Genomic DNA, 12,279 nt, shown 5'->3' with positions numbered 1-12,279 from the left:
TTTTGTGTGAATCTGTATGTGTGTGTGAGAGTGTGTTTGACGGTAAACACTCTGATCAAACAGTGCTTAACAAGCTGCCTGAACTGATAACAGAGAGAGGAGAGGAAAAGAGGATGAGAGAGGAATAGAGAGGAAGGAAAAAAGGGAAGGGGGCATTGGGAGGGAGAGGAGGTTACATAGTGAAAAAAGGGATGTGGATGTGTGTTTTTGATCTTGATTAAATAGCAAAGTGTACTGTTATTCATAAGCCCAGTGTTCACTTTTCTCTACTTTTATAAGCTTTTCCAGGTATTGTGGAGAGGCCATGCAGAATATTAATTAAAAAAAATTCAAACTACATATTTCTCCAGTTAAAAGGAACCGTTCTATTATTATGCCCTATGACAAAATCCATGTTCAAATCCATTTATCTCCTTCCATTTTTCTCATGTTTTATGACATTGGTGCTTTCTCATGATGGCAAACATTCGAGAGCAACAGGAAAGATAGCATGAAGAGAGGCGGGTGATATGTGACAAAGATCATGAGCCAGATGTTAACCCACTGTACCAGCAGCACATAGCCTGATCCCCAGCGTGTTGACCCGTGTTGGCTCCCTCTTTCTCTATGTCTTCCATCAAATCCTAGTCAGAGCTGTTTCCTCATATGACACATTATAAGCCATTGAGGAGAATTTCAACCCTCTGAACAGCTGTTAGGACTATTTAGGAAGTTAACTCTACTTCATCTTCCTTTATTTACTCTCTTCTACACTCTTACAAAGTATCTTTATATTTTTGCAGTTCTATGCAAGGACAGTGCAGCTCATACTTATCGCAATTAAAGTGGAAGAGGCTGTGTCCTGTTACAGACCGGTGGCCTGTTTTGTTGTCAAGGTAAGCAGAAGTCATGTGCCAGGCACATCATGATGTGCATCTATTCATTTGTCAGCATGGTTTAGTCATGAATGCTGGGGGTAAACATCATTTGATCTTTCCTTTAAGTGATAGGTAACATGGCACTTACCCAAATTACAAATATATATATCATCTAGCCAATACATTTTGCAGTAAGGAAAGTCAAATGCATGTTACTGGATAATACAATAAGAGAAAAAACTCAACAGTTTATATACAGACTCTTTAGTATATACTGTTTCCAAAACGTGTTCAGAATAACAGGGTCTGTCTTTTTGGGACTTTTTAAAGCTAATTTTTACATCTGTGAGACAAACACAGTTCTATTCATATTGGGGTGGCAGTAGAAATCTCAGAGATGGACATCACAACACGTGGGCAAATAAAACTAAAACTATCTGCAGGGCTTGATACCACTAAGTGTTAAAACCCTTTTATTCTTTTTGGGATGCATTGACCCTTTAATAGTATTTAAATGTAGGACCTTGGATCAAGCATTGAGAATATACGTTTGTTTGTTTTTTATTGTTCGTGATGTTTTCACTATATTCTATCTGCTGTATGTGTAAAACAACACAAGTTTCAGCAACAGCAACAATAGTCATCACTCTCTCTCTCTCTCTCTCTCTCTCTCTCTCTCTCTCTCGCTCTCTCTCTCTCTCGCTCTCTCTCTCTCTTTCCAGTGATGGATTCCCCCACAGATCTTTTTGATGACTCTACTCCCCAGATACACACCTTTGCCCCCCCTCTCTGCTCCACTGACGTGTCTGGCGTTCATCCTCAGCCAAGTACAGGTCGTCCACCTCCGACCTTCAGACCCCCTGGTTTTCCCCTCATCCACCACCTCCTCCAGCCAGGTGGAGCCCCCAGGAGGATTGGAGGGCAACTCCACACACATAATACAAACCTCACCATGCACAGACACCAGGAGGACAGAAATGTGGATGAAGATGGAGGAGAGGGGGACGGACGGGTGGAGCAAGGGACGGAAGGTGGAGATGAGGGAGTGATGGAGGGAGAGGACAGCTTGTTGGGGGTGAAGAAGAGGCACAGTGATGCCACCCTTGCATCCGAGTGGAGTCAAGACGTCTTGAGAGTCAAGAGGATGAAGCTTGAGAGCCGACGGAGAGATGGGGAGACAGATGAGGGAGGCAGGAAGCGTGAGGTAGGGAGAGAGGGGAGGAGACGAGAGAGAGAGGAGCTGAAAGAGCAGCTGGAGGAGGCAAGGGAGAGACTGCAGGCCCTACAGGAGAAAGTTTGGAGAGCTTTTGGGGAAAAGCACATAACAGAGGAGGAGAAGAAAAGGAGGAGTGGAAATGGAAACAGAGGAGAAGGAGCTGTAGGGATAATAGAAGATGAGGACATTGCAGAAGGGATATATGATGAAGAGGACATTGATGGGGGTGAGATGGAAAAGGAATCTTTCTCCCTTCTCTCCGCTTCCCCTTTTGACAACTTCCACAACCTCAAACGAAGAGAAGAGCAGCAAAAAGATAGAGAGGGGAGGATGGAGAGAGGGAGAGGAGGAGGGTTACACTTGGAGGGCGTGATGGAGGGAGTGGGGTTGTGGTTGGATTGCGGCGGGCTGGTGAGAGGAGACTGGGATGGAGGGATAGAAGACGAGGGCGAGGAGGGAGGGCAGAAGTTTGCTCAGGCGCTGAAGCTGGAGCTGGGCAGCGCTGTGGCTCGAGTCATCGACCGCGTCCTCCGCCTTTACACCGAAACCGCCGATTTCGCTCCTTCCTCTCCTCCCGCCGCCATCTCTTTCCTCCCGTCGGACACGGGAAACGATGGAGGGAGGGAGAGAGGGGTGTGGATGGGACTGTTAACTAGAGGAAGAGGAGAGGAGAAGATGGGAGGTAAGGAGGCAAAGATGGGAGGGCACGATGGAGAAAGAGAGAAGCAGCTCCAGAAAATGAGCAACGGAAGCAGCTTGCCTCCAGATCAGTCGCATCGCAATGAACAATCAGATCTGGCGATGCCGTTGGTTGTTCAAAGGTCACCTGACATACGGAAGGCCCACCCGCTCCTCGGCCCACCTCTCCCTTCTCACCTGAACCCCTCTCACCCGAACCTCTCCCTGCATCACCCCTCTCTGCCTCGTCCCCCTCCTCTTTCTCACCCTCCCCTCTTACCTCCAGCTTCACAATCCAAGGACCCCTCCGCCTCCTTCCACCCGTCCTCATCCTCCTCTTCTTCCTCCTCATCCTCCTTCCCTGCACCTCCCCCTCCTCCACCTCCTCCTCTCCCTCTCCCGCTCCTCCACTACTCCATGCAGCAGCTCTTCTCTCGCTCTCTCCACCACCCTCAGCTCCCCCACCTACCTCCGTCCCGCAAGGACTATCTGAACTCGGATCCCTTCTTGGAGTTCCCGTCTCACCCGTCATTCCCCCCACTCCCTCTGCTTGGTCACCTGGACCCCTCCCTTGCACGCCACGCTCACGGAGGAAGGGAGAGGGAGAGGGGGATCAGAGGAGACGGTGGGATGAGAGGAGGAGGGATGGACGGAGGAGAGCTCTACCTGACAGCTGGGGGAATATCCTTTTGTCAGCAAGGCGGGAAGAGGGAGGGAAATGTGTGTCTGTGTGTGTGTGTGTGTGTGTGTGTGGGTGTGTGTGTGTGTGTGTGTGTGTGTGTGTGTGTAAAATGTGTATCACCTTAACTGGCCTCATGTATACACCCAGGAGGGCTTGTCTCCCTGCCATTTGAAGAAAGCCAAGCTCATGTTCTTCTACACACGCTATCCCAGCTCCAACACGCTCAAGACGTACTTCCCTGATGTCAAGGTGTGTTTTATGTTTTACCATAGACGTGTTATGTGCACTGGCTGCTTTTTGGAAGGGTCTGTGGCTAAAGCTGGACAAAAACTGGATATTTGAGGAACACAATGATAGTAAGATTTGAGAATAATGAAAATCTGATAACAATATATCAGCCTATGTTTATTTTTTACAGAATGAAATGGCTCAAACTAATATTTTATGGATTATTTTGATGGAATTATATCATAGAAAGTATTACTGAAAATACACTAACTCAGGATGTTTTATAGTTGGACAATAACAGTTCCTGTCCTAAGCAGCGCATAGATACAGTAGAGGGGGAACTGAATTTTGTGCACAATGTACTGTATTTACATACACACGTTACATGTCCTAACTCTTCCTCATGCTTATCCCCAGGTATTCACTTTTCAATGTTCATTCATTTCATGCAAGTTAAATGGATTAATATTTATTTGTGGGTTACTGAGGCATTCAGTGGTGGAAGAACTATTCAGGTATTTCACTTAAGTAAAAGTAGCAATGCCACAATTAAAATGAATCTGTTATAAATCAACTGCATTGAAGGTTTTAGTGAGTCTAATATAGTTGGGTACAAGTTTTGAGTGGCATAAATTCTCTGAATGTGGAAGTACACTTCAGAAGTGTGTTGATGTACTGGACAGTTTGGGAAGTAGTGTTATCAGTCATGTGGTGCTACTGTGTGTAGTGTCTGCATTGTATTTGATGTGAAGCATAGCACGATGTAGATTACAGGCACCTGATACTCTGTCAAAAGCACGTTGGCCCGTACGGGGATCGAACCCGCGACCTTGGCGTTATTAGCACCACGCTCTAACCAACTGAGCTAACCGGCCATGTATTATGAGTAACCTGGCAACTGTTTTAGCGACAATCGGTTTGATATGTGGGTTATTAGTTGTTTTCTATTCATGGTTGACGGTCAGTGCATGAGACGTGTTGAGTAGTTTCATGGTCGCGGCGATGTGCGCTCACGTGTCCAAGAGATAGTTCCTCCAAAGTAATGCAGCGCATGTGTGATGCGCTACCTTCACGTTATTAGCACCGTGCTCTACCCAACGAGTCATTTTTGATCATATCGCCACTCAATCGATTATGAGATTAGTTTTTTTTATCACATTAGTGATGATTTGGGATTTAGTTGTATTCCTTTCACTGAGGAACTGGTAGATGGGTTAATCCCTGTTTACCAGTAATGTTTGTCAATATGATACGATGCTTTAATCTTGTTCACATGTGAAGATTTGGGAAACTATATTATTTACAGTCACTGAAATTCTGACTTTACCCTCCCACACTAAATATTTGAGTAATGTATATATACAGTATATCTTTATCGATAGATCTGGATGAAGTTACTTTATAAAAAGGATTACTTAAATAGAGTAATTATAGAGTTTTGGTATCACAGAACACAGCTAAACAATAACACTTTCCTATAAATGGCAGTAACTACACATAACTGTATATGACTGTAAATTCTTAACACTGAACTTAATTTAGTCTACTTAATAAAAATCATTATAAATGATAACTGTCAGTAATATAAGCAACAATAATATGTCATAAGAACATTTTTGGTCATATAAAATGTAGGGTTTAAAATATTTTGGTAGTTTTTTGATATATCTGCCTGTATTGTGTGATTTATTTTTGTCTTTACCTGTAAGGTACAAACTGATTTTTGATATTTGTATTGCTTTTTAAACAATCATAATTCAAGGTGGAGTCCACAACCAGAGAAAAACATGAGTTATCACGAATATTACTGAGGGGTCAAAAACAAAATGTTCCATTATGACTCACCAAAACAATTTCTCTCTTTCTGTAAAACACTGGGAAAAGCTCTTTTTGAAGTTAATCATAGTAAATGTTCAATTAAATAATATAACAAGCTGTACTGTCTCGCTGTCCTCACCTGCTCACTTCCTGTCCTGCTGCTTCCCTGTCCATCGTCTAGTTTAACCGCTGTGTGACCTCCCAGATGATTAAATGGTTCAGCAACTTCAGAGAGTTCTTCTACATCCAGATGGAGCGATTTGCACGACAGGCTGTCCGCGAGGCTCTCATCCGGTTGGTTTGGGTTTTCGCTCGTTCATGTTTTCCTCATTTGATTTGGTCATTTGCAGAAATAATTACAAATTGCTAAATCATTACATAACTGGTGCCATTTTCCAGGCTCTCCTATTATATGCAGCAGCTTGAAGCATTGTAGTTTTCTCCCTCTCAATTCTGCTATAATCAAATTAGCTGCTTGTAACTTTAAAACAATTCATATCACTAGCATTTTTACAGAAATTACATATTTTCTTGCAATTATTGGATCTATTTATTACTACCAATACTACTTTTGTCTCACACTGGGTTAGTTTCACAACATGTATTAAGTTTAATTCTAATTCTAAATGGTCAAAAATTGCCCCCAGAGTATGAATTATGCAACCTCTGGACTATTGGGTGTGATACAAACACTCCTGTAATTCTTACTGGACAATCACACAAGTTCACAAAATGTTCAGGAGATGAAGTATTCATTTAAAATAAATACTGCAAATAAATACTATTAACAGCAGGCCCTTCGCAGTAGTTGAACTTAAATGAATCTTTTTGTTTGTCTGTGTGACCCAGGGATGGTCCACCTCGTCTGGGCAGAGAGAGCCAGCTGCGAGTGGGTCGAGATACAGAGCTTTATCGCATACTGAACATGCACTATAATAAAAGTAACGTCTACCAGGTAAGGAGTGTGTGTATTTGCAGTAGTAGTAGTAGTAGTCTGTTTTGAACTCGAGCTATAGCTTTCAGTTTGCTAGTTGTGTAACTGTATACAGTCTCCTTCAATGCCTTATAGTGCTGTATAGTATATGTATTGTGTATGTGCTATAGCGCAGTGGAAACATGATGCTTTCATTTTTATACAGACTGGGAACCTTGATTCTAATAGGCTCATGTTTTTTTTATTGGCAAAATGTCTGAGTCGTTTTTTGTAAGCACAGGAGCATCCCAAGGTTACATGTATATTTTATCATCAATAATGTTTAATATATACAATAATATGCAAATAGGATGTAAATGTAAAACTGTACCTACTCTGTGTGATGACATGGCCTTGGTTTGTCCAGTGCAGGATGACCTGTGCTCTGTTAGATAGAGAGCTGTTTTATTTTCACCATGTGAAATAGCTGATGAGCTGATGTCAGGACAATGCTCTGGTTACTGTGATACCAATAAGATGGAGATGCTAGACATCAGTTTTATTGCTTTTTAATCATTATATGCACTTGCATGTGTAAAGATGTAGATGCTGTTACTGTGAGGATAGTATGTAAAGGAAGAGATGACATTGTTGTGTTATGTGAGTGTAAGCTGAAACCTTTCAAATACAGTTCATGTTCTTTAAATACATATTCTTAGACATTTTGAGAAAGTCTGATTTAATGGGTGCTCTGATAATAGCCTTGTTGTTCTAACACAGCTCAAAACTTAGTTGGCCCGTACGGGGATCGAACCCGCGACCTTGGCGTTATTAGCACCACGCTCTAACCAACTGAGCTAACCGGCCATAAATAACCCTTTTACCAGTTACACAATCTCAGCTGTTTATCAGGGGACTCCTGGACCTGTATCAGTATTTTAACTGACACGTGTCCATTGTAATTCAGTTTACAATGTGTGGCTATTTACTGACCATCTTTTCATTCTTCTTTCTTTCATTATCAGTGTTGTTTAGTTCATTTTGTTTCCATATGATACGTTGTGAAGTCTTACTGACCTAACTGGCCTTGTTGATAACGTACTACCGTAATATCGGATACACATTCAGCGACATGAAGACAATAATGTAGTTTCTTTGTTTATATGACAGTTAGTTTTAATTATTTTGATGAAGAAATTCAGGACAGTCTCTGAGACTCAATTTGACTTTACTAGAAGGTAAAAATGCCGAGGACCTGACTTGATGACACAGTAAGCTCATAGTGTATTTTGAAGCGATGCCAAGTTGCCTTAAATAATTAATAACCGAACATAAGCTGCTGCTGTCACTAGAGTACAATGTAGAAGACCGTATTCAAATAAGAGAACCCTTTCATGAAATGATAAATTAGTCTACATTAATTATGAGGCCAGTTGTTTTTGTTAACTCTTTGAATCTGTGAACATATTCTGATCAAATCACTTTTGTAGGCTGATTCCTTCAGGTTTATTCAGGCTAAAGAAAGAAAAACCTCAGTGTGAGAGGGAAGTGGGGAGTTACAGTTATACAGTTATACACTTATAACATGCGCTTCCCACTGAGGCTATAAAATCTGACACTGCTCAATAAATTCAATTCAATTTTATTTATATAACGCCAAATCAAAACAAAAGTTATTTGAAGGCACTTTTCACATAGAACAGGTCTAGACTCTTTAATTGAATTTACAGAGACCCAAAAAGCACTTGGTGACAGCAGCAAGGGAAAAGTCCCCTTTAACAGGAAGAAACCTCAAGCAGAAGAAGAAATCTCATTAAAAATGCAAAATCTCATCAATAGTAATTGAGTAGCAAATAAATACAGATAAGTTGAGCTACTACCTATCACATACACACATGCAATTCTCTTATTATAATGACAGTTTCTTTTAACAAAAACATTTCAGTATAAGATGAAAGATAAAATTACTAGTTACAGTTAGGATTTTAACTGGTTGTTGGTCATATGACTTATGGATCATATATGTTGCTTGTTGGGACACAATTTCCAACTTTTTACCTGGGTTTGGAAACTTTGGAGCCCATTTCCAAATGTGTCTGTAATTTTAAGGACTTAATTCTGTAGACCTGCAAGTATTTCATCCTTTGACATTCAGATTTCTGTCTGCAGGTCCCAGAGAGGTTTATCGAGGTGTCAGACATCGCTCTGAGGGAGTTTTACTCGGCCATTTGGACTGGGAGAGACAGCGACCCCTGCTGGAAGAAAGGGATATATAAAATCATCTGTAAACTTGATAGTCCTGTACCAGATGCCTTCAGACTGCCTGGCTGTCCTGTCGGCTGACTTCCAAACCACTTTCATCTGGTACATATACACAAATGCATGCACAAATACAATCTTACTGAAGAGCATATACAAACATATACCATAACAGACTCTGAGAACTGCTCTGAGGACCTCTGACTCTACAGTTCAGTTGATTCATAATTCATTCACTTGGAGGAAAAAAAAAGATAATTTAGGAAACTAAAAGGATTTTGTTTGACATAGTGTTTAGGGGAAGACATGTACATGCTTAAATAGACACACACACACACACACATACGCACACACAGGGTCAATAGTGGACTGACACACTCAGTGCTAAGATAAGAGTCTTGTGACTCCACTTATCGAAGAACGTGACCATACCATTGAATAAAGATGGACAGAGCAGGAATTCTCTTTCGACACATTCTTCCCCAGTACGCTGACCTGTGAAATCACAGTGCTGCTACAGAGCTCTGATAAAAACCTTGATGAGAACAAGTACTGCTTCAGATACAGAGCTTGAATGGACTGATGGGATACTTACTGTTTCAGATATGTTGTTTAAATTCCACTCATCAATCATTCAACATGAAAACATCATATACATTCCCCAGCAGTCCTCAGTACCTACAAGTAATCAAATGTACTACTGACAACTGTTTACTCAGCATGAGTGCTGCACAAGCACCAAGCAAATAATGAACATTCAGACAAGGAGTCCAGAGCTTACACACAGTCCACGTTTCTCTGGGTCTGTATTATATCTCTTTCAGCAGACGGCAGTGCTCCAACTCAGAGAGATGATAACCAACTTTCCATACTATTTCCTGTTTTATTTCATAGTATCAGTGTCAAAATACATCAGTGTAAAAGATGTAACACATAGTACACACACAGTCCAGCCAGGTCAGGATCCAAATATAATCTCAGCTACTTCATGTACCATTTTCTTTTATTAAAGGAAAAACCACAAATATTGCTGTGTAATCATTAACAATCTTGCACAAACGTCACCTTACAATCACACGGAAACTCTGAATGCTGCTTTCATTCAGACTTCTGCCCCACAAAGACTTGTCAGAAAATCAAGTTGTAATTGTGGTTTGCTAGCTCTTAATTAAAATGGATTCGTGCGATGCTTTGTGTGTGTGGAGGGTCAAAAATGCCCTTTTTTTGTTCAGTACACCTCACAGCTTTTACAGTTCACATACAGATGTTTCTGCATGGCTGTGAAGATGTTTTCCAGATGTTTTCCCCCCAGAACACCAGGCTCTTTAAACCGTGTTTGACTTGTTTTTGTGTCCATTACTAAAAATTGGGCTTGTTCAAGAATATATATGACATTCAATGCTAATGAATGATTATACAATGTAATGAATGATGTTGCCCTTATTTTAGAGAAATACCTGGACTGTGGTTTCACTCAGTGGATTTGTTTTGCTTGTATATCCATGGCTCTGTTTAATATTAAATTATTATGGAGCTTTTTGTACATGATGGCACAAAGTAATCAAAAATGTAATTAAAATGGGACACTGTATTGAATTTTAAAATAGTAAAAATTAATGTTTGGTTGTTTCCTTGATGTACTCTTGTTGATGAAATATTTACTTATCTTTTTGAATTCCTTTAATGTGATGCTAAACTAAATAGGCCGGTTGAACAATTACTATATGTCTACATTTGTTTCCCAAGCATATTGAGGCAATTTTCATTCTAAGCTGATCAGGACTGCATTTATCTAAATCATGACATGCAGTATTTTATCTAGAGGAAACTCGGGTTTCTGTTCATGAAAATGCTCCAGATGGCTTAAATCACAACTGTGTCTGTGAAACTGAGCCCATAAGTAAATTAATTGTGACGTGTTTTCAAGTGCATGTTTCCTATATTGGCATTTTGTATTGTAATTGCTTACGTTTCTCTCATTGCTTTTATTGGTCTCTCTTTTATATTGTACATATTGTATTCTTTAGATCTGTGCCTCATTCAAACTTTGGTGAATTTTGATGTTTAAACTTATCAGTGAATTAAAGTGATAACAGGCTTGAGTTGTTGGGTCTGAATACATCTAACACTGCACACACACACACGCACACACACACACACACTCTCTCTCTCGCTCTCTCTCTGGCGTTCACGTTCCAGTAGCCAACACTAATGCCATCATACTTTAAGCCTTTAATCTAACAACACTACCACACAAACTCACGCACATTCTCACTGCCTGTAATATGTGGATGATGGCTCTGTAAGAGGCTCAGCGGAGGACTAACCACCTGAGACAGCGCCACACACACACACACACACACACACACAGTTTCTCTGGTATGCCAACAATTTATCCACACCATAGTGGTCAGGAGAGAAAGAACTCCTTTTTTCTTTTTTTTTAACCAAGTTTGTCACATTGGATCAGTTTAAGTCAAGACAAAGACTCTCTGTGTTAGTTTTAGTTATGTTAAGACATGATGAGGTTGCACTTACTCACAGCAGCAGTCAGAAGCTACAACATTTTCTAACATTTCGTGCATATATTTATTTGTTATTTATTTGATTATATTCTGTAAAAAATAGAGATCTACAACAACGTCCAGGCACTAATTCATTCCTTCCCCCTTAAAAAAAATCTAATACAGCTGTTGGTGTCAGAATTGAACTAAGCAACTACAGTTTTATTCCTCACAGTTTTCATATAATGTACACCTCTCAACGGTTAAATTCAGCTCTGGTTGATGTATCAGTCCATCCTGTTAAATCTGCATCCATCCATCCATCCAGCCATAACCCTATGTTACCAAAAAACTTTATTTTTTGCCTAATTTCTCTACTGAGGCTTACTTACTAGTCCTGAAGGGAAATGTAGTAGAAGTTTTTATTATATCATAAAAACGTTTTAATACCAATTTATTTTTATTGAAATTAAATTAAAATCTATCTAAAATGGAATGATGAAACACATTCCCAGAGTGTGTATCAGGACTGAATAAAACCATTTCCTCCTCAGAAGAGATTTTAACAGACTTGAAAATTGTGTTACATATATCAAAATAGCATGGTCATATGGCATAAGTCACAAGGTTTGATTAAGCATTCTGGGAAGGAAGTCCCATTTGCAGCCATCCAACACACACACACACACATGCACACACATTGGCCAGCACTAAAATGGCATGCCTTTAGATCGTCAAGTAGCTCAACCTGATAATCTGTTTCTCTACTTTTAAAGAAATATGACGTTTGCAGTTCATATTTCTCCTGATGAGCATCGCCTTTAGTGTTAACTTTACACCATCTATTCCCTTCCCGCCGCTTCTCACAGCTGTTAGTTTATCTTTCGGGGTTATCAACTGAAACCACCCTCTGACCCGAAGAAAATCGGTCTGTATGGCATCCAGTGTTTCAGTGTATCCACCCGTCAGTGTGACAAATAAACCATTTTACGCGTCTATAAGCGTGCGCGCATATCTGGTGGTGGAGCTCAAGAAAAGCAGTGTCGATTCTTAAAACTGGAGAGAGACACTGCTGGACTATGACTGAGAACTGAGTGAAGACCTGCAGAAACAGCCGGAAATCA

General features: G+C 40.6%; 2 protein-coding genes and 2 non-coding genes across 4 annotated transcripts in view; 1 reads left to right on the top strand and 3 right to left on the bottom strand.

Moving 5' to 3' along the window:
* Positions 1–9,508, top strand: part of prox3 (prospero homeobox 3) — an 11,140-nt gene extending 1,632 nt beyond the window's left edge. The window contains exons 2-7 of the mRNA XM_053342933.1: positions 783–875; positions 1,580–3,431; positions 3,568–3,682; positions 5,661–5,773; positions 6,329–6,434; positions 8,562–9,508. Of these exons, the coding sequence (XP_053198908.1) occupies positions 1,582–3,431; positions 3,568–3,682; positions 5,661–5,773; positions 6,329–6,434; positions 8,562–8,735 (2,358 nt within the window). The 5' untranslated portion in view covers positions 783–875; positions 1,580–1,581 and the 3' untranslated portion in view covers positions 8,736–9,508. The remainder of the gene's footprint in view (positions 1–782; positions 876–1,579; positions 3,432–3,567; positions 3,683–5,660; positions 5,774–6,328; positions 6,435–8,561) is intronic.
* The window catches only part of ppp1r14bb (protein phosphatase 1, regulatory (inhibitor) subunit 14Bb), a 244,621-nt gene that overhangs the window by 190,082 nt on the left and 42,260 nt on the right, over positions 1–12,279 (bottom strand). The gene's annotated exons all lie outside the window — the stretch shown is intronic.
* On the bottom strand, positions 4,463–4,536 carry trnai-aau (transfer RNA isoleucine (anticodon AAU)). Its single transcript has one exon. It is a non-coding gene; the product is annotated as a tRNA-Ile (tRNA).
* On the bottom strand, positions 7,186–7,259 carry trnai-aau (transfer RNA isoleucine (anticodon AAU)). The gene has a single exon. It is a non-coding gene; the product is annotated as a tRNA-Ile (tRNA).

The sequence above is a fragment of the Scomber japonicus genome, chromosome 22, assembly GCF_027409825.1.
Source record: "Scomber japonicus isolate fScoJap1 chromosome 22, fScoJap1.pri, whole genome shotgun sequence".
Taxonomy (NCBI): domain Eukaryota; kingdom Metazoa; phylum Chordata; class Actinopteri; order Scombriformes; family Scombridae; genus Scomber; species Scomber japonicus.
Note: the sequence above shows the minus strand (reverse complement) of the source record. Positions and strands in the feature narration are given on the sequence as shown.